The 27,094-nt window shown below is 36.0% G+C and overlaps 3 protein-coding genes across 3 annotated transcripts in view; 2 read left to right on the plus strand and 1 right to left on the minus strand.

Annotated features, from left to right (window-relative positions):
• Nucleotides 1-7,510: 7,510 nt before the first annotated feature.
• LOC125655219 (GTPase IMAP family member 7-like) lies at nucleotides 7,511-14,280 on the plus strand. The gene is made up of 2 exons (XM_048885415.2): nucleotides 7,511-8,544; nucleotides 11,360-14,280. Exons 1-2 carry the CDS (start codon nucleotides 8,451-8,453, stop codon nucleotides 12,646-12,648), a joined length of 1,383 nt encoding a protein of 460 aa, XP_048741372.1. The 5' UTR covers nucleotides 7,511-8,450; the 3' UTR covers nucleotides 12,649-14,280.
• On the minus strand, nucleotides 14,186-24,030 carry LOC125655217 (uncharacterized). The gene is made up of 7 exons (XM_048885414.2): nucleotides 23,637-24,030; nucleotides 18,507-18,760; nucleotides 18,069-18,215; nucleotides 16,269-16,489; nucleotides 15,755-16,060; nucleotides 14,990-15,316; nucleotides 14,186-14,843 (listed from the first exon to the last, which is right to left on the minus strand). The coding sequence occupies exons 1-7, from the start codon at nucleotides 23,908-23,910 to the stop codon at nucleotides 14,522-14,524; spliced, it is 1,851 nt and encodes a 616-aa protein (XP_048741371.2). The 5' UTR covers nucleotides 23,911-24,030; the 3' UTR covers nucleotides 14,186-14,521.
• Nucleotides 24,031-24,224: 194 nt separating this feature from the next.
• The window catches only part of LOC125655902 (battenin-like), a 33,663-nt gene continuing 30,793 nt past the window's right edge, over nucleotides 24,225-27,094 (plus strand). The window contains exon 1 of the mRNA XM_048886433.2: nucleotides 24,225-24,408. Within this exon, the coding sequence (XP_048742390.1) occupies nucleotides 24,402-24,408 (7 nt within the window). The 5' untranslated portion in view covers nucleotides 24,225-24,401. The remainder of the gene's footprint in view (nucleotides 24,409-27,094) is intronic.

Consider the following 27,094-nt stretch of genomic DNA (forward strand, 5'->3'; position numbering starts at 1 on the left):
TTAAAATCATGTTTTTATTTAAATTTGTATATGTTTTGCCTTTTTGGCATATATACTTTTGTATATCATCATATCTTTTATAATTAAATCAATTTGTATTGATTTGAGAAACTATTTCCGTGTGTAGTGAGCCAACTTAAGTCGTTAAAACAAGTAGTGACAATTCCATTGTCAAACGCTCGGCATCAGGTTTGAATGACATGGGTCCTTGGAGATTGTTTTTTTCGTATATCGGACGGTTGAAATAAATCATAATTGGACTGATTAAATACATTACAAGTGTGCTACATCTTTCCCTTCTAAATTTCGTACTAATTGAATTTTAATTTCAGGTAAATACCAGCTTAATATAGTGTCTCCCTCAAGAAAATGAGTTACAGTCAGATTTTATGCCTGTTCTGGGGGGGAGGGGGGGGGGCAATACATAAAGCTAGGGTAACTTTTCACATAACGCCCCCATGTAAGCCAAGATTAAACAGACTTATTGACAATTTGCCTTTTTGTCTACATACCAGTGGTACTAGTAAATACATTCAAGTAAACAAACTTAATCTTATAATTTGCTAGTTGATGGTTCCTCCTAAAGTTTTCAGAGATAATAAATCCATGTGCTTAAAACGTTAAGGGGCACAGATTACCCTTGAAATTTCAAACAATATATCCCGTACGTAAGGGGGAGACCCCCGATATGTTTAATCCACTCCTTTATTCTAAAGCCCCTGTAGACTAATATGCATTTTCATAGGCTTAAATGCATATACATGTATCAAATATGGTTGATTAATGTTGATGTGCGATTTTATATTCATAATGTCACAGTCTGTGTGTCTAGAAATTAGATTATATAGAGCATGTACCCTATGATGAAACTAAAGTTGGTTATTCAATATGTACTCCTTTATAGAATGCAGTATCACCATTTCTTTGTTAATGTTTAGAGGGCCCTGAAAAAATAATATACATGTACCAAAAGTACAGCTCAGATGAAAATTACAAGATTGTATGTGTACCAAAATTAAAGTACAGATGAAGAAGAACCGACGTATTATGGTATGGCTCTGTCCGTCTGTCTGTCCGTCCGTCTGTCCGAACCTTGTGGGCAGGATACAGACTGAACCATAAGCCCTAGGACTTTACAACTTGGTACATTTGATCACCATGATGAGAGGAAGGTGCTTATTGTTTTTCAAGGTCAAAGGTCAAGGTCGTAGTATCACTTATTAGGAAAACCTTGTGGACAGGATACAAACCGAACCGTAAGCTCCAGGATATTATAACTTGGTATATTTGATCACCATGATGAGAGGAAGATGCCTATTGTTTTTTAAGGTCAAAGGTCAAGGTCATAGTATCACTTTTTAGGAAAACCTTGTGGGCAGGATACAAACCGAACCGTAAGCTCCAGGATATTATAACTTGGTATATTTGATCACCATGGTGAGAGGAAGATGCCTATTGTTTTTCAAGGTCAAAGGTCAAGGTCGTAGTATCACTTATTAGGAAAAACTTGTGGGCAGGATACAAACCGAACCGTAAGCTCCAGGATATTATAACTTGGTATATTTGATCATCATGATGAGAGGAAGGTGCCTATTGTTTTTCAAGGTCAAAGATCAAGGTCGTAGTATCACTTTTTAGGAAAACCTTGTGGGCAGGATACAAACCGAACCGTTAGCATATTTATGAAGTAGCGCATTCTAAGGCTATCCCTCTTTATATATTGATATCCATTTCTACAAGCATAATAATGAATTAGCTCACAGAGGACAGTGCTAACTTCACTAAAATATGAATCCCACTAAAATATGTTTTCCTTGAGCAAAATCTACGGGCGTATTATGCCACGTTGGCGTTACTCTTGTTTAATATTAAGAGAGAACTTTCAATTGTCTGATTTCTTGACAGTTGAGGTAGTGATAGTTGTTGCACTTAATCAAGTACACTGCGGTCTTGGTTTGATATTGTTGCATATACAGTACTAGTACTCTCGGTCATGTGACCCAGAACTTTATATAATCGATGTAGACTTTCATTTTCTATGCAATAAAATATATTTCAGCAATTATTATCCCGTTTGTTGTCAACCTATACATGTATAGGAGATTTGTCTCTGTGTTGACTATTAAAAGAAAATAAAGAGTCGAGAGTTCGGACTCTTTGGGGTTATTACATTGAGTTTATACAAACTGTTTCTAAGAAACAAAAAAAAAAAAAAAAAAGCGAAATCATTTAGCCAGTCTAGAAAACGACGCATTGTGTTTCTCATCTAGTGTTTATTTACAGAAATAAGAGAAAATTAAAGAAATAATAATGATGATTTAAAATTAAACCACAAGATATTTATTGCTGAAATACCGTTCAATGCATTGAAGAAATGGAATATAAGAATTCTACGTCCAGTGATCGACATCGTCAGAACCATGGACTTCCCTCCAGTCCTCTACACTTTATTGTAACGAAGAAAATGCATGTGATTTCTTTATTTGTTCTTTATTATAGCCCCCCCCCCCCTTCCTCTAAACATCGGAAAAACAGGTATCAGGTTTATTTGGCTTTACTTAGAAGCTAAAAGAATTTTCGAATCAATTAGTCTTATTTCATATTAAACTCTTGGAAACAATTAAACGCATTTGTTTTTCTTTAAATTATCAAATAACTCAGTGTGCCATGATGTACATAGGATTGTATCTGTGTACATGTGTTACTGCGACACGTCATCTAATCTCAAATTAACCGACCAATGCGATTATCTCATTTATATGGTGGCATGTTTCTGCCATCACCCGTCCTATCAATATGTCTTTGACCACTTGTCAGGGGCGGATCCAGTAATTGCAGTTACGGGAAGGGGCACTGTATTAGGCAGGGGGCGAAGCCCCAGGAAGCTCCTGGATTTTACAGATTTCACAGGGCTTGAAATATGTCTCCTATTTAGTCATTTGTACTATTTTCTAATAAGGTGAAATTAATGAAACGACGCAAATTTTAAGGTTTTTTTTTGGAAAAAAATAAGTTCTCTCAATAAAGTAATTTAAGAAATCAAAACATTTTGTCATTTATTTCTCCGGCAGTGGAAGAAATTATCTCCTCTCGTATCGTTGAGAACATTTTTCTAAACAACATACATATGTACAACCCCACCCCACCCCCTTAAATCCGCCACTGCTTGTCGAATGATAAAAAATTGAAAACTGTAAGGCCAATTCAACTTGATTAGTAGATTATCATCCGGGGTTACAAAAAACATGGGGCGGGTGGGAGGATTTTATTTTTCAAATTTTTATTTCCCGAGAAAAAAATAATGACAAAGGGCATCACTCAAAGTGTTAATCAAGTTAACATTCAAAGAATCCTTGGTAGAGGATATAAAACCAACATTCTGTGACTTTAATCATTCACTCATATGTCACTGGGAAGCAAGTTTGTTTTAAATCGTAATTTTTGCGAAAATAACCCTAATGGGCGGGTGGGGATGATAATCTATCAATTAATTTTAATTGGCGTAACCGTAAAAATCTCGGAAATATGTTATCCAATTAGCAACATAATCTGACAAGTTGATATAAATGTCTGACAAATTGTGACAGGAATGTGCCACGGTGACTTATCATAAAATGACACACTATAGACACATGACTTATCATAAAAAGACACACTATAGACACATGGCTTATCATACAATGACATGCTATAGACACATGACTTATCATAAAAAGACACACTATAGACACATGGCTTATCATACAATGACACGTTATAGACACATGACTTATCATATAATGACACACTATAGACACATGACTTATCATACAATGACACGCTATAGACACATGACTTATCATATAATGACACACTATAGACACATGGCTTATCATACAATGACACGCTATAGACACATGACTTATCATACAATGACACGCTATAGACACATGACTTATCATCAAAAGACACGGTATAGACACATGACTTATCATACAATGACACGCTATAGACACAGGACTTCTCATACAATGACACACTATAGACACAGGACTTATCATAGAATGACACGCTATATACACATGAGTAAAAGACAACTGTTGCATTCCTTTTCTTTTCTAAATTGTTTGCAGTAATGGTAATGTCTTCCATCAAATAAGCATGAGCCTTCTACTTCCCTCGATGGCAAAAGAGCGCCTATTATCTTGAGAGATTTCACGAAAGTTTTCTTCTCTTGTGCAGAGACTAGTTTTACATGCTTATTCCTGACCATAACAAGAGGCCCATGGGCCACATCGCTTACCTGAGTCACCTTGGCCCATATCTGAAAACTTTCCATATATATTTGCATGTAAAACCTTAGTCCCTGTTATGGCCCAAACTACCCTTTGCAAACTTTAATCTACACTATGTCAGAAAGCTTTCATATAAATGTCAACTTCTTTGGCCCAATGGTTCTTGAGAAGAAGATTTTTAAAGCTTTTTCCTATATTTGTATGTAAAACTTTGACCCCCCCCCCACTTGTGGCCCCATCCTACCCCCCGGGGGGCATGGTTTGAACAAACTTGAATCTGCACTATGTCAGAAAGTTTTCTTGTAAATATCAGCTTTTCTGACTGTGGTTATTGAGAAAAAGATTTTAACTATATATTTGTATGTAAAACTTTGATCCCCCTTGTGGCCCCATCCTACCCCCGGGGGCCATGGTTTGAACAAACTTGAATCTGCATTATGTCAGGAAGCTTTCATGTAAAAATCAGCTTTTATGGTTCAGTGGTTCTTAAGAAGATTTTTCCTATATATTTGTATGTAAAAGTTTGATCCCCTATTGTGGCCCCATCCAACCCCCGGGGCCCATGATTTGAACAAATTTGAATCTGCATTATGTCAGGAAGCTTTCATGTAAATCTCAGCTTTTCTGGCTTAGTGGTTCTTGAGAAGAAGATTTTTAAAGTTTTCCCCTATATATTTGTGTGTAAAACTTTGATCCCCCCTTGTGGCCCCATCCTACCCCCGGGGGCCATGATTTGAACAAACTTGAATCTGCACTATGTAAGAAAGTTTTCATGTAAAAATCAGCTTTTCTGGCTCAGTGGTTCTTGAGAAGATTTTTAAAGATTTTTCCTATATATTTGTATGTAAAAGTTTGATCCCCTATTGTGGCCCCATCCAACTCCCGGGGCCCATGATTCGAACAAACTTGAATCTGCATTATGTCAGGAAGCTTTCATGTAAATCTCAGCTTTTCTGGCTTAGTGGTTCTTGAGAAGAAGATTTTTAAAGTTTTCCCCTATATATTTGTGTGTAAAACTTTGATCCCCCTTGGGGCCCCATCTTATCCCCGGGGGCCATGATTTGAACAAACTTGAATCTGCACTATGTCAGAAAGTTTTCATGTAAAAATCAGCTTTTCTGGCTCAGTGGTTCTTGAGAAGAAGATTTTTAAAGATTTTTCCTATATGTTTGTATGTAAAACTTTGATCCCCTATTGTGGCCCCATCCAACCCCAGGGGCCCATGATTTGAATAAACTTGAATCTGCATTATGTCAGGAAACTTTCATGTAAATCTCAGCTCTTCTGGCTTAGTGGTTCTTGAGAAGAAGATTTTTAAAGTTTTTCCCTATATATTCGTATGTAAAACTTTGATCCCCCCTTGTGGCCCCATCTTACCACCGGGGGCCATGATTTGAACAAACTCGAATCTGCAATATGTCAGGAACCTTTCAGGTAAATATCAGCTTTTCTGGCCCAGTGGTTCTTGAGAAGAAGATTTTTAAATGACCCCACCCTATTTTGCATTTTTGTGATTATCTCCCCTTTGAAAGGGACATGGCCCTTCATTTGAACAAACGTGAAAGCCCTTTACCCAAGGATGCTTTTGGCCAAGTTTGGTTGAAATTGGCCCAGTGATTCTGGAGAAGAAGTCGAAAATGTGAAAAGTTTACAGACAGACAGACAGACGGACGCCGGACAAAATGTGATCAGAATAGCTCACTTGAACCTTCGGTTCAGGTGAGCTAAAAAGTTACAAAACCTTTAAAAATAATATTGTGAAAGTGTCCGTACATGCCTAGTCCGTAAATAAATTGCTAACTACTAAGCATCTATTTATCAATGTAGATATATTTTTTTATAAAATCTAAAATGAAACTATCCTAAAAGTTCATGCATGATAGATGTCGCTTTGGAATCAGTGAATGGTATAGCGACACTTGTCAATGGTTTGTTTGCAGTTATGATGCCATAAACCCTGGAGTCCGTGAAGATGTTCAATTGGTTATAATACGGAATAGAAAGGTACTGCACACGTTCAAATAAGTGAAAACGAGTCTCTCTCTCTCTCTCTCTCTCTCTCTCTCTCTCTCTCTCTCATACCTATATTAAGTAAAGAGTATAGCGGAAGACGATTTTATTGCATTAATTTGGTTAAAATCAGCAAAAAAGTTGTCACACTTATTTTTACGTTTAACTGTCATAAGTACTGAAATGAATTTGATCAGATGGAAATTCGTTTGAATAATATAAGATCTTAATGCAATGTAGAAAGTTCTATTTTAAAACTGCTTTTAGCAATGATTATATGCACATTTAAGGGTTGTTTGTTTTTAAAACTAAAATTCAATTTTTTAAATTTAACTTTGAATTTATGCACACATCATTTCTTTTTACACGCAAACTGAGAATAGTCGGCGGGTCCCCCTTTTTAGCTCACCTGCGCTGAAAGCTCAAGCGAGCTTTTCTGATCCCCTGTTGTCCGTCGTCTGTCCCTCCGTCTGTTCGGCTGTATGTAAACTTTTTACATTTTCGACTTCTTTTCAAGAACCACTGGGCTAATTATAACCAAACTTGGCCAAAGCATTCTTGGGTAAAGGGCCTTTACGTTTGTTCAAATAAAGGGCCATGTCCTCTTCAAAGGGGAGATAATCACAAAAATGCAAAAATAGGGTGGGATCATTTAAAAATCTTCTCAAGAACCATCGGACCAGAAGAGCGGATATTTACAAGAAAGCTTCCTGACATATTGCAAATTCAGATTTGTTAAAATCATGCCCAACCCTCCCCGTAGGATGGGGCCACAATAGGGGATCAAATTTTACATACAAATATTTAGGAAATATCTTTAACAATCTTCTTCTCAAGAACCACTATGCCAGAAAAGCTAATATTTACATGAAAGCTTCCTGACGTAGTCCATATTCAAGTTTTTAAAATATTGGTCCCGGGGGTAAGATGGGGCCACAATGAAAGATCAAAGTTTTACATACAAATATATAGGGGGAATTTTTAAAATTCTTCTTCTCAAAAAATATTTGGCGAGGAATGCGGAAATTTACATGAAAGCTTCCTGACAAAGTGCAGTTTCAAGTTTGTTAAAATCATGACCCCTGAGACTAGGATGGGGCCACAATAGGGGCAAATCTTTAAAAATCTTCTTCTCAAGAAACACTTAGCCAGAAAAGCTTATATTTACATGAAAGCTTCCTGACATAGTGCAGATTCAAGTTTGTTAAACTCATGACTTCTGAGGCTAGGATGGCGCATAGGGGATCAAAGTTTTACATAACTAATAAATAGAAGAAAAAAAATTGATTTGTTTCTTCTTAAGAACAATTGGGCCAAAGAAGTTTACATTTGCTCGAAAGCCTCCTGACATAGTGCAGATTCAAGTTTGTAAAAATCATGGTCCCCAGGGGTAACATGGGGACTAAGTAAGGAGTCAAAATTTTACATACAAAGATATAGGGAAAATCATTAAAAATCTTCTGAAAAATCACTGGACCAGAACAGTTTATATTTACATGAAAGCTTCCTGACATGGTGCATATTCAAGTTTGTAAAAAGCATGGTCTCCGGGAGTAGGTTAGGGCTCCAATAGGGATCAAAATTTTACATGCGAATATATTGGAAAAATCTTTAGATATGAGCCAAGGTGACTCAGGTGAGCGATGTGGTCCATGGGCATCTTGTTTGTCTTTAAGACAGAAAAAAGATTAACCTGGTCTTGATCGACTTCTTCCCCACCTCGCTAAATAAGCAGGGAGGGATTTTTAATGTCCCACACCTGCTGTGACACGGGACCTAAGATTTTGCGGTCTCATCCGAAGGACAGCCCCATTTAGTCGTCTCTTACGACAAGCAAGGGGGTGCTGAGAACCTATTATAACCCGAATTCCCACAGACAAGGAGTGGAAGGGGTATATACTACTTTCGTCAAAGCAACAAGTATCTATCAATAGCAAAATTCTATTGCAAAAAATCGACAAAGAATATTGAAGGACATATTTTGAAAGGGAAAATGACAGATGCCTTCAAATGTCTAGGACATTAATTAATCCAGCATTGAACACTTCCTTGAAAGGCTTGGACAAAGCCTCTCTCGTTGGCGACTAGCGTACACCTGACAGGGAAATTTCATCGACACAGGGAAATGAATTTGAGTACAAATTTTACATCACAAGTGCGAAACTAATGATTCTTACTTGTGATTTCGGATCAATTGTATATCAGTCTGTCAATAAGCGTTCTACCCAAGACATGTGCGCCAGCAGTTTCCTTGGAAAAGGTATAATACTTAGACTAAATTATTCTGTAATTGACATTAATGTGAGCTGTATTTGTTTTTTCTGTACGTTTCGTGTTTGATACACCATTCTGTCTTATTTTCGCCGTGGTCTATTTTTCGTTGTTACATACAGTGTATGTATAAAAGAGAAAGGCTTGTAATTCGTTAAATCGTAGGAACCATTGATACAGTGTATATCTAATAGAGAAAGCATTAAAACTTTTTATTTCAAGGTACATAATTTTGGCAAGTACAAAAATAATGAAACAAAGGCATTTTATACTACATTATGTAGGTTCAGACTTGCATATAATCCAATTAGGCTGTCACCATGCATGTTTTGTCATTAAATTCTAAGTGCTTCCTGAGATATTTAAGAATCAATAAACATCTGACATTTTCAATAATGGGGCTCGAGAGCACTTCATTTTCACGAGTGATGGTATGACTAAATATAACACATGACCTTCAATTGTACCATTGTAACGTAAAGAACTTACCTTAATTCGAAAATGTATGTGTCAAATAGCTCCAATGGAAAAAAAATAATCCCTTTTAAGGTATTCAATGTATAACGTCCATAGTTCATATCTAGTAAATGGATGGTGGTTTTTTTGTAATCATGGTCTCATTATAAAGGGTTCATCAAATGAAAATTGAATTTGACATTGAAGTCTATGGGAAGAGCATGTTTTATTAAAATATTTTTATTAGAAATTATATTTTCATACAAATTTCTTGGTAAAAAGTTTTATACACTTTCTATTTATGAAAATGGGAAATAGAATTAATCATTTACCGCACACATTTCTAGTAAATTAGATTTTTCTTATTTTACAAATGGCATATAACTCTTCAAAAGTCCCAAATGCAGAAAGGTCAGCTTCTAATCCTTTATCATTCTCTCACCAGAGGGCGCGCAAGCTTCACATACAATGAGGAGCGCAAGGAACTCTGGGTAGAGAATGTGAATTTGATCTGCTTCACTTTCATCATTATTGAACAAGAAAGATTTATTTTGATTTAAATCATTCACAATTGTTCACTATCCTTTCGTTTTACATTTGTACGTTGAATATCTTAATTGTACTTCGATCGCAAACGGCGGCCTATATTTGAAACGACTGATCTAACCAATAATTTCGTTTGGATCTTTAAAAATGGCCGTCAGTTACCAAGTACAACGGAGAAAAGGGATAATTTTTCTCCGTTGGAACTGCATTTTTGTATTGAGTCTTTTTTTTTTTTTTTTTTAATTTAGGTCACCCTAATTCATTTTCAAATAGTTTACAAAACGTTTTATGGTATCTAATAAATAAAATTCATGTATAACTCTAACATGCACAAAGTTTGATTAATTAAATATTTTGTAAAATACAAAACAACTATAACGTCATATGAGAATAGAGCTACCTTAAAGGAAGGTTATAGAATACAGATTAATTGCAATTACTGTCTGTGTACACGTGAAATAACGGATTGCTTAACAGACCCACGTTAATTTCGTGTGAAATAAATAGGGACATTTTCTTGCAGTTCATTCTCGAATACCTCGGGACGAAATTTGTTGACAATGTAGATGAGTTGTATACAAGGGAAAAGTTCATGAATGCAGTATTAAAAAGGTCTTTATTTGATCGTCTTGTCATTGCCAGAATTGAGTGCCGAATAATAGGGGTTTCAAGCCCAAAGTTCCGTATTGTCCATATCAAATGTACTCAAAAGTTCGGAAGATCTGTGATTGACACATGTCAAATTACTGGAAACGGTACACGATACGCCTGTTAGTCAAATTACCGGAACCGGTACAAGATACACCGGTTAGTCAAATTACCGGAACCGGTACAATATGCGCCTGTTAGTCAAAATACCGGAACCGGTACAAGATACACCTGTTAGTCAAAGTACACCGATTATGTAATATTTCTTCAAAACTGATTAAGTTCAACGACTTGCTATTTTCTAAAAAAAAAAAAAATTTAAGAAAATGAAAATCCTTGTAACATGCACATCTTCAATGCTCATACCCTACAAATACTCTGTAAATTAAGGTCCTCACTTGAAAACGGTTGGATGAGTTTGGTTGACAAATCATGTACTCTCTATGTAATTATTTCTTTAAAACTGATTAGGTTCAACAACCTGTATTTTTCACAAAAATTGCAGAAAATCCAAATCTTTGCATCAGGCTCATCTTCAATACTCGTACAAATATTCTGTAAAATAAGAAGTTCATTCCATGTACTTGTAAACTGCGGGATTAGTTAGACGGACAAGTCATGTACCCTCCATACAACATTAATTTTCAAATGAACTGGCAAACCTCCTGCAAGAGTGGTGAAAAGCATCAAATTGCATGACACACAAAGAAACTACATAAGTTGGAGCTTAATTGATTGATGGAATATTGTTTAACGTCCCTCTCGAGAATCTTTCACTCATATGGAGACGTCACCACTGCCGGTGAAGGACTGCAAAATTTAGGCCTATGATCGACGCTTACGGTCTTTAGGCAGGGAGGGATCTTTATCATGCCACACCTGCTGTGACACGGGACCTCGGTTTTTGCGGTCTCATCCGAAGGACTGCCCCATTTAATTGCCTCTTACGACAAGCAAGGGGTACTGAGAATCTATTCTAACCCGGATCCCCACGGGAATATATGGCAAAGAAATCATAATAGAAACAGAAAACTCCAAACGGACGGAGAAAGTTAAAGCAATGAATTTTTCGAGTGATCAGTATCTATTCAAAATCATGTATTCACAAATCCAAATTGTATTATATTAATTCAGTATATTCTGATATTTCAAAGGTTTTGGTGGAGGACCCAGTCACCACAGGAGAACCCGGGGAGGAGCGCGCTCTAGAAACACAAAAGGGATTGACGATGAAGTACGCATTGTACTCCTGGGGAAAACAGGAAGTGGTAAAAGCGCCACGGGTAATACCATCTTAAACGGCGACTTTTTCATGTCTTCGACATCTGCTTCGTCTGTGACATCACGTTGTACCTGCAAGCATGCACAGCGGTTTGGCAAGGACATTCAAGTCGTGGATACACCGGGGATATTTGATACCAACTCCCCAAATGATGTGGTACAGAAAGAGATTGTCAAATGTATCGGGATTACCTCCCCTGGTCCTCACTGCTTTCTTCTTGTTCTCAGCCTTTCTCGTTTCACGCAAGAAGAGGAGGAGAGCATCGACCACTTTGTCAATTATTTTGGACAGAGGGTTTTTCGATACTTCATCATTCTCTTTACCAGGAAAGATGACCTGGATCACCACGGTCTAACATTGGATGATCACATCAGAAGTGTTCCACAAAGCCTGAAGACCATCATCCAAAAATGTGACCGTCGCTGTATTGCCTTCAACAATCGGGCCCCAAGTCCTGCACGAGAGGATCAGGTAGAGGAGCTTCTAGAGATGATCGACGACATCATTTGTCAAAATCACGGAGAATGCTACTGTGACGACATGTATATTGAAGCAGAAAAAGTTATGAAGCATCGAGAGTATCAGATCCAGCAAGAAAGACAACGAGAAAAACAGCGGGAGAAGAGGAATATTGAACGAGATATAGAACAGAAGTATAAACACCTACTAGTAGGTCACTCTAAAAACCAAAACGCTCTGGAAAATAGAGTTGCGTTGTTGGAATCGAAGCGAGACTTCCAAATCAACCGATCATCCACACTGCTCCGAGAAATAGCGGACACCCAAGATGAAATTGATGATGAGAGAAGACAGTACGGAAGAGCAAGTTCCCGCCTCCTGAGTAAACTGAAGAACCTAGAAGATGAGAGAGATAACATGAAGTCTGGGACAGACATGTCAATGGAAGAAGAGATAAAAGAACTCAGACAAGAACTTAAGCGTATGCATAAACATACTAAGAAAATGACAGAAGAGAAGAATACGACAGTCCAAAAAAAGTTGGAGGAGCATGACATGAAGTTCAAGCAGCTTAATAGTCCGCGCGATGAGGGACGGAAAGAAGTGGAGACTGGTTCTGGGAATGTGGGAGAAGCTTTGATGGGTGGTATGCTGAGTATTGGAAAGCTTGCGTGGAAAGGGATACAGTACTTCTTCTTATAGAATTATCTTAGTTTTTCATACCGTATAGTGGGTTTTTTGCGCGGGTCTAAGATTTGGCGATTTGCTGGATCAAAGGTACATGTATTCTAATCATTTTAACGGAATAAATTTTGGCGGACAGGGAAGAGTTGTCTTTCTGTCAAATACTGAAGTCGTTTTGGATGCATATTTGGCGAGTGAAATGGCGGAAAGCTATCTAACCGTTAAAATAAGCCAAATTTATCACCCCGCGAAAAAACCTGCTATACGGTATCATATAAGCAATGGTCCAGAGACAGCGCTTTTAACTTTCATCGGAGTACTGTAAGATATTTAGAATCGCCGAATGAATTGTAAGTTTACAATCAGTGGAATGAAATTCATATTTTACAAAGCACATATTTCTTGTAAAAAATCTTCTGAAATAATATTTAATTGTGATAAATTATTAATGAATATTGTATATTGTTTAACGTTTCGCTCGAGAATCTTTCACTTATATGGAGATGTCACCAATGCCGGTGAAGGGCTGCAAAATTTAGGCCTATGCTCGGTGCTTATGGCCATTGAGCAGGGAGGGATCTTTATCGTGCTAAACCTGCTGTGACACGGGGCCTCGGATTTCGCGGTCTCATCTGAAGGACCGCCCCATTTAGTCGCCTCTTTCGTCAAGCATGATGATTTTAATGAAAATAAAAAGAAAAAATGCATAGAATTCATCTTGACCAGCAAAGTAGAGGAATAGCAGGGCATCAGATGTAGACAAAAACAACCGAGTCCAAACAAGAACCAACCTATGACGTTAATATACCGGTATGTACATATATCAAATGAAAAAGTGAAAATAACGATCGGTGATTAATCTCATGATTCCCATAAAGAATACAAAATTTAGAGTGGAGCAAACATGGAGCCCTAGGCACACCAGAGGTTGGATCAGGTAGCTAGGGGTAATAAACATCCTCTCTTGACCGGTCACTCCCGCCGTGAGCCCATTACCTTGATCAAAATAACGCGTAATCCTAAGTAAAAATCTGTGTGTAAAGAATGACCTAATTAATATGAACAACGCCAGACAGCATTCGACCTAACGACAATTTGAATATGCAAATTAGATCATTATAACGACCATAGAATGAGTGAATTGCAGACTTTAAACGAGACTCTTGAAACCTCTGCAACATCAAAAACAAATGTGAAAAACATTTCTGCATTGCATTGACTCTAACAGAATTTTTGCACCAGAATGTAGAATTTTTAATCTTAAAAAGGGCTGTAGCACTGCTTAATTGTGGTTCCTTAACAATATGACAATACATTCTGTTTAATGGATATTACCACGGTATTTGAATAATATATCACTGTTTCAACTCAGGTTTGAATGTCATGATTATCAAAAACAAAAAATCTGTATCTATTTGAAACACAAGGATACACAACACCAGTATGATCCATATAATAACCATGTTCATGTATCAGTCCGTAGTACGAGTTAGAATACTTCACACAATCAGATGTACTGGGCACAACACCCGAAAAAAAAATATATACACTGTTGGGCTGTTTCATACATATGTATCTTTATTTCTATAATGTTTTCCTTGATGTATTTACAATACTACGTATTCTGTGCAATAAATCCCGATAAATGATCCTTGTTTGATGATTTGTGTTGTTTTTCCGCATGGGGTACATCGTACGTTAAGTAAGTGGGACTGTTCATTGAGACAGAGAGTATACGTCCAATGTAAAACCTCCCTAGCTCAATGTTGATCTGTGTACAAATCACTTGAGGAGATGAAGATAAAGATAACTTTCAATCAAACTTCATCCTTAAACCGACGAGTTTCTTTCTCTACAGATGCTTCGTTTGTACATTGTACAAATAGTTAACTTAAACTCCATCCTTTAACTGATGTGTTTCTTCCTCTTTCGATGCTTCGTCCTGGAATACAGCTGCAATGCCCTCCGTTGCTATTTTCTTTTCTAGTTTCTCAACATCGTTTTTAAAACTAACCGTTTCCGCTGACTGAAGCGCAAACAGGTTGTCCAGTTTGGATAAATCTGGTTTTTGATTGTCAAATTTAAATTGCAATGGAGAAAACCCCAATTTGCGCAGAGCCCCGACCATTTGACCTTCATGAGACAGAAAGGACACAAAGACAAGTTTGGCAGGATACACCTCATCGTGGTACCGTCTATACAACTCAGCAAAACTGAAAATGGAAAGAGAAAGTCGTATTCATAGGAAAGTCGTTATGTACAGAGAAATTGTATACATATACAGTGATTGATGAGTTATGGATACCTTAAGATAAGAAAAATATATACGGTATACAAACATGTCATGAACCATGCTTACGATAAATTAGAGGTTGGATCCATTTCCACCTCTTCTTCGTCTGTGACAACTACAAACGTCTTCACCACTTCCTTTGTCTGATAGAACGGAAACAGTGCCGCAGCCGGGCAAGTTCCTCCACCTGCATTAACTTCCATAGCAAGGTTGATAACTTCCTTTACCGTGCTTGGAACATAAGGGGCTTTCCGACTCTCTTCATCGAAAAAGACGACTTGAGCGGAAGTAATGACGGCCAGAATTCCGGCTATGATAGAGCTGGTGCGGATAGCGACATCCATTGAACCAGATTTGTCTCCTAGAATAACAACTGGAGAGTCCAGCGCAAATCTGACAAAGAAAAGCAGAACATGAAGAAACACAATTTCTTTGCAATGAATCTGGAAGTAAATTCTGGTCGGATTTGAAGAGGAACTTTTCTAGGGATTTGTTGAGGGCTTGGGTCGTTTGGAGATTCTAGATGACCTACTGTTTCACTACATGGGTACATGTACCACTGGAATATTTTACTAGCCAGCAATCATTAAGTACAATACTTAGATATATTGACTAAATGTATTATTATGTACTCCCAGCAGTAGGGGGGGGGGGGGGGGGCATCTAGGCGTAAGTATTCAACATTCAACACTGTGACTGTCTCTTCAGTACTTGGTAAACCCCATTGTATATCTTAAAAACCAATGTCAGACCTGAAAATATTACTATGCACTGAACAGTCGACATCGCAAGAAACAATCAGGAAAACCAAAAGAGGTGTGCATGGCCTACCGTATTTTTTCAAGATGTTTCTGTGCGAGTTCTTCCAGCCTTGGTAAAAATGTTGCAATATCAGGGTTGGGCATCTTTTCCCACTCTCCAGGCCCCTCAGGTTTTGTATCCCAATCCCAAGATTTATATAACTGGCATATCTGTTTTTCGTGCTCCTCCGGGTTTAGAATTTCACCAGCCTGTAGCAGTCGGAACGTAAGAACGCGGTCCATGAGCTTTCCAAGCGCCAGAGTGACAGGATCGCCGTTCTCAAGGCGTTTGTCTATTTCCCTGTCGACTTCGGCACATTTCAGTTCCTCGTAATACCTACAAAAGTAATCAGCAATGTACAATGTATTTTGATAACTATTTAGTGCAGCGATATCAGTTATTGATGCATCGTATTTTATATACATTGTACATGGATCTTTCAGAAAAGTATATACATGCATTGTCAGACAGAAACATTTATGTTAAGCTTTATGAAAACACAATCAACCGATGTATATTACTCTCTTCCGCAACAGATATTAACCATAAAATTGTGTCCAGTTTTTCTTCACGCTTCGCTATTTTCCCTTTCATTTCGTCAGTCACGTGACGTAGGAGAGGTTTCACTTTGATGTAAGGGATGTGATAGTCCTGAAGCAGTTCATTAATGTTACTCTCTGTGATGTTGCGACAGCTGTGTACTAAACTGTCTTTTGGCGGGGAATCGCCGAAACAATATGGTAGAAACCAAGGAACAGCAAAATCCTGCAAACAAATCGGTGAAATTAGAAAATTCGAAATTTTGTACCGAAAGACAAGTTTGAGAAAGTCGGGAGGATATGTTAAAAGGAAAATCTTACTTCAACAACTTGCAACAGATGAAAACGACGCCGATTCATAAGAAAATAAATAGGGAAGAGACAGCTTCAATGCACATGCAGCTGTTCCTTATCTTAAATATTCGTAGAGTACTGGGGTGACCATAATTACTTTTGTATCAGTACCTATATCCGATTCGATGTTCTTTATAATGCACCTTCCTCATTGAAATGTTGAATCTACTTAGTCGGTGAATTCAATTGGTTGGATATTGTTTACCGTCCCGCTCGAGAATTTTTCAATCATGTGGAGACGTCACCATTGCTGGTGAAGGGCTGGGAAATTGAGGCCTTTGCTCGGCACTTACAGCCTTTAAGCAGGGAGGTATTTTTATCGTGCCACACCTTCTGTGATACGTGGCCTCGGTTTTTGCTATCTCATTCGAAGAACCATCCAATTTAGTCACCTCTTACGACAAGCGATGGGTACTGAAGACCTATTCTAACCAAGGTCCCATCGGGAATCCCTTTGGTGTTTGTATGTAGATGATAACCAGTAGATATTAATAAACCAAATCAAGACCTCAATGTGAACCATCCGGTCAAAGGTAATTGTTTTCAACGAGAAGCTGTTTACTGTGAATACAGTATCAAATAAATCGATATTTATTTACTTGCATGCAAGGATTACTCCGTAATGATAAAGTTTTTGAATCAAAGGTTAAGATAAGAAACAGTAATTAATCTCATAACTCATATCAGGAATACAAAATAGAGAGTTGGGTAAATACGGAGTCCTGGATATACCAGAGGTGGGATCAGGTGCCTAGGAGGAGTACGCATTCCCAGTCGACCGATCACACCCGCCGTGAGTCCTATATCTTGATCAGGTAAACGGGGTAATCAGTAGTCAAAATGAATTTACCAAGAACGCCATGGCCTAACAATCGGCATGAAACACGTCAGGCAGTATTAGACCCAAAGATAGGTTGTATTGGCAACCTAGATCATTATAACGACCAAAGAATTTGCGAAATGCTGACTTTAAATGAGGTTGTTGAAACCCCTGTAACATAAACTTGTTTGTCAGTAGCCTGCTTCGATTTAAAAACTGATCATACACGGAACAAGCTCTGCGTATCGAATCAGTTGAGAGATATAAACACCATGCATATGCAGGTGATAATGAAATATTGCTACATATAATTGACAATGGAGAAGCTGATATCCCGTTTGTCATACAGTTGAGTTGTTAGTGTGCCGGTAATATTTATTTTCAATAAAATATCTAAGTACGAAGAAGATGTGGAGGACTCTAATTGAACTACATATATCAGATTACAAGGAATACGACACCAGGGGAGTTCCAGCTGTCTTTTGCAGATATATTTTTTTATTTGTCTGACAGCAACAAATTATCATAAAAAGAAGTATTGATTTTATTGCTATTCGAAGATTTCATTTTACTGATAACCTCATGTTCACAATATAAAAGCAGTGATAAATAATAAATATATTTTAGTTACCTTGACTGGATGGAAATGGCAGATATCAGCTAACTTCTTCCAAAGATCAACTGGAAAATGTAGCGCAAAGAATTCGAGTTCTTGTTTAGTTAAAGTACGGGTCCAACGTTTCACGCGTTTACATACTGCTCCGCTCGATGACCCACTCTGCAAGAGTTCCAAGATATTAATAATTCATTATTTTCCCAATAGATCCCCTTCAAAAGTATCATGTATCTATGTAATATATTTCTTATCAATCTGTAATTAGACCTATATGGACGTTTCATGACGTAAGGATAGGTTGTTACTGGATTGGAGTATTCATCTTGAACACACCCCAAACAAAAATACCAAAATAAAATTTCCAACTCAAAATTCGAGCTTTTTCTCTTTTAAAAAAAGAAAGATACTTGGCCAGTCACAAAGTAGAATCCCCATTTAAAAGTAGGTATTTACCGATGGCTTCATTTTCATTAAGTTGTCTGTTTTTGATTTCAGTTTTCCTATCGTCTCCACTTTAACTTTATTTTTCTGAATCTGTAGTCTCTTGAGCTTCTTTTCGAACACTCTCGCCTGTCTCCCAGAGTCCAGTAAAATGACTGCCTTGGAAACTTCGACAACACCAAACAACGTTTTCCTTTGTAGTAGCGCATCTGCCAACTCATTGTCCCCACGTGCCCAGGCCGCTGCCAATGACTTCACTTTGGAGCCTTTAAAAGGATTAAAATAACTCAAAACATCAACTTCGTATGAAGACGCATTATTTTACTATAAACTAGAGCTTCCCCAAAGCTATTCTATCCCACCACTGCATGTTTTATTTTTTATCACATATATTTTAAACAACATGATTGCTATTTTCGTCTCCAGTTGGAATTTTATATGCCACAGCCACCTTTCACTGTCTACTACTTTCGGGGTCTATAATGACCGACTCCACATCGACATTTGATAAGATTTTCAGATGCGTTAAAGGGTTTTCAAAGAGGATCGTATGACGTCTTCTCTGCGGGGCTATGAACTGTATATTTACATTTCCAATGTTTGGTCTTTGATATAATGGTAACGATATTCATTTCCTAAAGAATGTTTATTCGAAACTTTTAAAGTTTATTCTTTTTGGTAAGAAAACTTTTAAAGTGTTTTCTTCTTCGTAAGAAAAGTTTTAAAGGCAGCAATGTTTATCTAAAGAATGCACCAAAGCGCCCGTCGTCGTAAATTCACGTTCGGTTTTAAGAATAGAATTTACTTTCAGCAGGTGAGATCGAGAAACAAGACTAACCGTGTATAGAAACTTCCTCTCCAACTACACCTAAATTTTATTCAATGACGCGTTAAAATATCTCGACGTCGTATGAACTATGATTTCACGTATGAAGTATGATTTCACCATCAAGTTCAAGTTCAGTTTATTCACTCAAACCATATCATGGTACTTGAAGAACATGCATATAATTACAAGTGTACACTTGTCAGATGTATATAATAGATTGTATGTAAGCTTAAATATACAATACATACAAAATATGTTATAATGGTGTGGTGGTCAACTGGATTCAATCACCGGTGGTCAGATAGCTCAGTTGGTAGAGCATCTGATTGAAGATTCAGGGGGACGGGTTCGAATCCCAATTTGGTCCGTTGCATTTTTCCTTTTATGTTGCATTTGGTGCCGTGACCAGGATTCCTAAACACAAATCACTGTCTAGGTCTTGGCCATTACTTCGCTTCAATACATCTACACCCAAAGATAATGGTGCTAGTCCCAAAAGCCGTGTCTGTCCATGGTATTGTTTAATAGTGTAGAGAGCATTACTCGTAGGTCAGCCAGTTATTGCCTAATTTGTGGTTGTCTCGTTTGTCATGACGAGAGTCAAAGCTGTATGAAGCAACAAGGACTTCAACGGATGCTGATTCTTTTTCCATGATTAAAACTTGTTCATGTATGAATATAGGAGATACCTGACGGTTAATAGTAATGGTTTATCATTGTTTACTGTTAATAGTAATGGTTTATCATTGTTTACTGTTAATAGTAATGGTTTATCATTGTTTCCTGTTAATAGTAATGGTTTATCATTGTTTACTGTTAATAGTAATGGTTTATCATTGTTTACTGTTAATAGTAATGGTTTATCATTGATTACTGTTAATAGTAATGGTTTATCATTGTTTACTGTTAATAGTAATGGTTTATAATTGTTTCCTGTTAATAGTAATGGTTTATCATTGATTACTGTTAATAGTAATGGTTTATCATTGATTACTGTTAATAGTAATGGTTCATCATTGTTTACTGTTAATAGTAATGGTTTATCATTGATTACTGTTAATAGTAATGGTTCATCATTGTTTACTGTTAATAGTAATGGTTCATCATTGTTTACTGTTAATAGTAATGGTTTATCATTGATTACTGTTAATAGTAATGGTTCATCATTGTTTACTGTTAATAGTAATGGTTCATCATTGATTACTGTTAATAGTAATGGTTTATCATTGTTTACTGTTAATAGTAATGGTTCATCATTGATTACTGTTAATAGTAATGGTTTATCATTGTTTACTGTTAATAGTAATGGTTTATCATTGATTACTGTTAATAGTAATGGTTCATCATTGTTTACTGTTAATAGTAATGGTTTATCATTGATTACTGTTAATAGTAATGATTTATCATTGATTACTGTTAATAGTAATGGTTTATCATTGTTTACTGTTAATAGTAATGGTTTATCATTGTTTACTGTTAATAGTAATGGTTTATCATTGATTACTGTTAATAGTAATGGTTTATCATTGATTACTGTTAATAGTAATGGTTTATCATTGATTACTGTTAATAGTAATGGTTTATCATTGATTACTGTTAATAGTAATGGTTCATCATTGATTACTGTTAATAGTAATGATTATCATTGATTACTGTTAATAGTAATGGTTCATCATTGTTTACTGTTAATAGTAATGGTTTATCATTGATTACTGTTAATAGTAATGGTTTATCATTGATTACTGTTAATAGTAATGGTTTATCATTGATTACTGTTAATAGTAATGGTTTATCATTGATTACTGTTAATAGTAATGGTTTATCATTGATTACTGTTAATAGTAATGGTTTATCATTGATTACTGTTAATAGTAATGATTATCATTGATTACTGTTAATAGTAATGGTTTATCATTGTTTACTGTTAATAGTAATGGTTTATCATTGAATACTGTTAATAGTAATGGTTTATCATTGATTACTGTTAATAGTAATGGTTTATCATTGATTACTGTTAATAGTAATGGTTTATCATTGATTACTGTTAATAGTAATGGTTTATCATTGATTACTGTTAATAGTAATGGTTTATCATTGATTACTGTTAATAGTAATGGTTTATCATTGTTTACTGTTTCACGTCCATTTTGAGATTGTTTTACTCGTGTGATGTATGCTTGGCACTCACGTTTAACAGTGAGGGTTCTCGCTATCGTGCCAGCACTTACCGTTGCATGGAACCTCCGTCATATTTTAAGGTCATATCCGAAATATTCACGACTGTCCCTTGTAATTCCAGCCGATTGTCGAATAAACGGGCACCACATATATTAAATGTATTAGATTTGACGCCGCTCCGGGGTTGATATTGAATTCAAACCCCGCGGTCCTCGCGGTTGCGAATTCAATGCAAAAGTCCTAACCACTTGGCCATATATCGATGGACAATAACAATCTAATAGGTTAATAGCTGTGCTAGCATGTAAATGAGGGTAAGACACCCCTACCTCTTCTCCCCCACTCTTTTAAAACCCCACACATTCAGTATTAAAATAAAACGACTATTAACTTTCTGGTGAAGAATGTAACTAGTTGAGTATATTCAATCAGGGTTAGTTTAAAAAATATTCATTTGTAAATAATTCGATAATAATGTTTACAAACAATATCTTATGCATGTAATAGATCGAGAAACAAGCCAAAAGGCTTATATTAATCTCGCTCTAAATATCTTACAAGTAAGAGGTGAATGAAAATTCTAAGTAAAATAAGTCGTATACTAATTATTACAATAATACATGAAAAAGAAATAGGAAAAAGAGAGAAAAGCTGGAATTGAGTATTGAAAGAAAAATAACACACGTTTATATATGTATGATAAGTGTCGATACAGATCAAATGAATATAAACTGTAGACAAAGTTGAAATAACAAATTGTAGAGTTGTGCCATATAAACAATAAGTAATAAACACAGGTTTCCCACTTATTACAACCTTGGTGCACATGAGTATATTCTATATACAATATGACAGTATTACATGTAGATATAGTAGAACAGCTTTCAGAGGTATAGGCTCAGAACCTTTTATTTTCAACAAGAAATTTCTGGGCTAAATAAAAAATGTTTTTGTTCTCACTTTCAGATAAATTTTCATTACCGTATAACGTGTATTGGTCCTAACTCTTGAGTATATATTATAGTGTAAAAGAAAATGATCAATACTTTCTACTTCTCCATGCACACATGCAAAGAGGTGAATTGCATAATTTTCTTTGAAACATATGAAGATTTAGAGCACTGCATTCTAATCTCAATTTTGCATGAAGAGTTTGTCCGATTCTGGTTCCTAAGTAAAAATTATTTAGAATATTAATTGCACTTGTATTAAGATATTTCTTAACGCGAGATAGAGAGGGATTTAATACGGAAGTTCCGAGTTCCCCAAGAGTTATTTCCCTTTGTCGAACTCTTCCGTAAATTATGACGTAAAATATGATGACAGTGGGTACATTTGCTAATTACTATCGTTGTATTATTTCTTAAAAGATGATATCCAGAGTTTCTGAGACCATCCTATCTCAGGGGAAAGGCAACTTTAGTGAGTTTATGAGTATTGGATAACAAAATGGCTCAAACAAATACTGTTAATTGCCATCTTTCTTTGATAAAAGCGTCACTCATGTAGTAAGAGGAAACTAATAATGATTTAATAGCCAATTTGATGATCTTATTCAAACAGATTATGCTTGATGTGGCCAGAATATACATACCAGTGATTGATATAAACAAAAGTTACGCTTTTATTACATTAATCGTACGTAATCGTTATGTACAATGCCAGTCTACGGTATAATGTATACACTGTGTACCCACCATACGTCATAAAATGCGAAAGAGTTCGACAAAGGGAAATAATTTTTGTGTAACTCGAAACTTGCGTATTGGACATTTCGAGGAAGTGCATTCCATTTCCTTATTTGCTTGGTTCTCAGTAGAATTGATTTCTTGCAGTGAATTATAGTTGCTCTTGTGTTGTAGTTGTGACCTTGATATGGAGTCATGTTATGGTTGCGATTTCTTAAATTTAAAATTAAAAAAAAAAAATGATTGGAGAATACAATGAATGATAACTGCATGGAAAATTTATTTATCATCTTTACCTTTATTTTTTTTTTTTGGTTGGACTTTGGAATACTTTTTTCATTTAATTTGAAATTACTAAAATACGTAATTCGAAAACCTCCTTATACGCACAGTCACATGACTATAGTCATTTAAAAGATATTTTACATAAAAAGCTTGATGTCTTACTTTGTGGTATCTCGACTTTCCATTTCTCCATAGCTCGTATTGCCGCGCAGTAACACGCTCTATTGTCCGTCTGTGCTGTAAAGTGCTGATCGAATGAAGCGTTTTTGGTGAAGAATCCGGCAGCATCATCCCTTAAATCTGGGGCCGAATTGTCTTCCGTCGCTTCCGTCTCTTCGTCCGTTTGTCTGTCTTCTCGTCTTCTTGATCCGCCCCTATTGTTAAATCCTCGGCCACGCCCACGTCCACGAGCTCTTCCCCGTCCTCGTCCTGGCATATTCTTAGCTGAAATCTTACCTGATCAACAAAAAACTTACTGTTACAGTGTGTAAATTTCGTGTTTCATTATATGTGTATATATATATCTATATATAGCGATTGCACAATATGTAGCAATGTCATGTCGGTTTATAAAACGAATAATAAAATTTCATAAGGTTTACATCATTTTAACTATTTTGTTTATGGTTTTGCTTATATGTGATAAAATGCTCATTAATTACATCCTTTCTTTTCTTTTTCTCCCAAATATTTAAAAAAAAAAAAAATCGTGAATGAAAACTATAATACATTTCGTGAACGAACTAATTTGAAAGTTAAGGGTCACTCTCCTATCTCGGAGGTATGTTTGGCTTGTGACAACTAGAACTGTCAAACTTGATCATTAAGTCTGAGTTTAGTGTTTAGGTTATCTTTAACTGACACTGTTTCAGATGTCGAAAAGAACTCTTTCTCTCGGAGGAAGCACATTACATAAGTACTTATGATATGGCAGGTAAGTTTACATAGTTTTTTATTTAGATTTTACAAATCGAATTGGGAAAAATTGTCGAAAGCCACAGGACCCTTGTAAAAAATGCAGGAACATCACTGGTATTGGTATTCATATCTCTATAACTCATTAACTGGATAAAGAAAATCCCAAGTTATCCGGCCGTGTATGGGCAGCTGTCAAAGAATCTTAAACATCTTGTTACATGACTTTAGACCTTTAGATCCGCTTATTCATTGAACACGGGAAATACTATGCAATTTATGTAAGAAGTGCATTGTAATGTCATATTTAGCATCAGTGTTTATCAAATTTACAAACATAAGATACCTGGTACAATCGAGAAGTGATTATATGATGGAGAAAGTGTTGTTTACATGCTTTTCCATATTTCATGTAACATCTCAGAATGACGTGAGCTTGGGTACAAAAGATACAAAATGGTGAAATATATACATGTGTCCTTGCGCTTGCATTCGAATTGTACATGTAATGCCATTTTGACCAAAATTTTCAAGTGCCATAAGTATAAATTGTTAATTTTTCACTAGTTTTTCATATTTTCCTTTTAAACATGTATATACGTGTTTAACTATAGGTAGAGTTCCGCTCTTACAGCCCTTTGGGCTGTGAGAGGGCAGTTTCTCCCTCTGCAAGGTTAGATGTGGATTCATATGTTAAGAGGGCCCAAGCACCTGTGAATTGACTCAGTCAATTTATAAAGTCAGTGACTATTTAAATTTTTCAATAGACCACCCCTTTACCAGGACTTTGTATTATCTTTATCTACATAGAACTTCATAGGTTTTTTCTGTGCTATGTATGGTACACCTCAGTGTTTGAGAGGATAGAGTTTGTAATGCAAGACATATTTATTTCATGACAAGAACCTGTGATTGAATGTGTATATATATTGATTTAGATCATTTAGAATTTATTGACATGGCCATGAGTCAGATTAAATTCAAATCTGTCCTACATCATTTTTTTTTTTGATCCATGCGACATTCAAAATAAAAAAAGAGCTATAGTGAAGGTTTGATTTTGATCAGATTGTAACACGACATGAAAACATTGCCACTCATATTATGTCGGTATTACATGTATCTTAAAGTCCATGTAAGAGAGAGCAAGAGAGATAGAAAGAAGGAAAGAGAGGGAGAGTGCGAGAAAGGGGGAGAGATGGAGAGAGCTATTTCTATTTGAAACTTTTACTGATGTTTCATGATACGAATAGTGACATTACCATTACATTTTCTGCTCATTATTTTCTCCTTCTCTGAAAATGTTTACGTTTCCCTGCACAGCCTTTTTATATGCCCGTCATAGAGGTGCTGTATCACGGTATGGTGCTGTATCACGGTATGGTGCTGTAAGTCTGTATGTCTGTCAGTACTGCAGGAGTCTGTACCAATAGGACTAGGATAATATAACTTGACACAGTAATTAAACTCCCAACCAGTAATCAACCCTGACCAGTAATTAATTTATAACAAGGGACAGGTGATCATCTTTGAAAAACAAATAGCTAGGTAAGTGCTTTTACAACATTTAACACCCAGCTCCTGAGGGTTTGTGGGGGGTGGGATGGGGTTGTGGCCATGCAGAGTCAACACACCAGTTACCAGTTAAATTTACAATAGATGGATAAATAAACCGAACTATAATAGAAAAATGCATTTTATGATAAGATAACTATTAAAAAAAACTGGGTTGCATTGTTATTTCAAACATAAAAGATATCCATCAGTAATATTAGTATACATGATTAAGTACTATTATCTTATTGATGGTATATGTGATAAAGTACTATTATCTTATTGATGGTATATGTGATAAAGTACATAATTATCTTATTGATGGTATATGTGATAAAGTACATAATTATTTTATTGATGGTATACGTGATAAAGTACTATTATCTTATTGATGGTATATTGTGATAAAGTACTATTATCTTATTGATGGTATATTGTGATAAAGTACTATTATCTTATTGATGGTATATGTGATAAAGTACATAATTATCTTATTGATGGTATATATGATAAAGTACTATTATCTTATTGATGGTATATGTGATAAAGTACTATTATCTTATTGATGGTATATGTGATAAAGTACTATTATCTTATTGATGGTATATGTGATAAAGTACTATTATCTTATTGATGGTATATATGATAAAGTACTATTATCTTATTGATGGTATATATGAGCAATAAAGTAATGATGCAATGATAATAGTGATTGATAATCTTTGAGTATATAAATGATACTGTATTAATTATATAATAATAATGGGGATTGATTTTTTCTATAAGTATATGTAACATGATTTATTGATTGAATATTGTTTAATGTCCCTCTCGAGAATTTTTCACTCATATGGAAACGTCACCATTGCCGATGAAGGGCTGCAAAATTTTGGGTTATGCTCGGTGCTTACAGCCTTTGAGCAGGGAGGGATCTTTGCCGTGCCACACCTGCTGTGACACAGGGCCTCGGATTTTGCGGTCTCATCCGAAGGACTGCCCCATTTAGTAAACTCTTCCGACAAGCAAGGGGTACTGAGGACCCATTCTAACCCATATCCCCACAGGATAGTATATACAGCTTACTCCACTTATATTGAAGTTGCTTATTTTGAAATATCGCTTATTTTGAAGAAAACAAAATCCCCAGTCTC

This window comes from Ostrea edulis, chromosome 7 (assembly GCF_947568905.1).
Source record: "Ostrea edulis chromosome 7, xbOstEdul1.1, whole genome shotgun sequence".
Classification (NCBI taxonomy): Eukaryota; Metazoa; Mollusca; class Bivalvia; order Ostreida; family Ostreidae; genus Ostrea; species Ostrea edulis.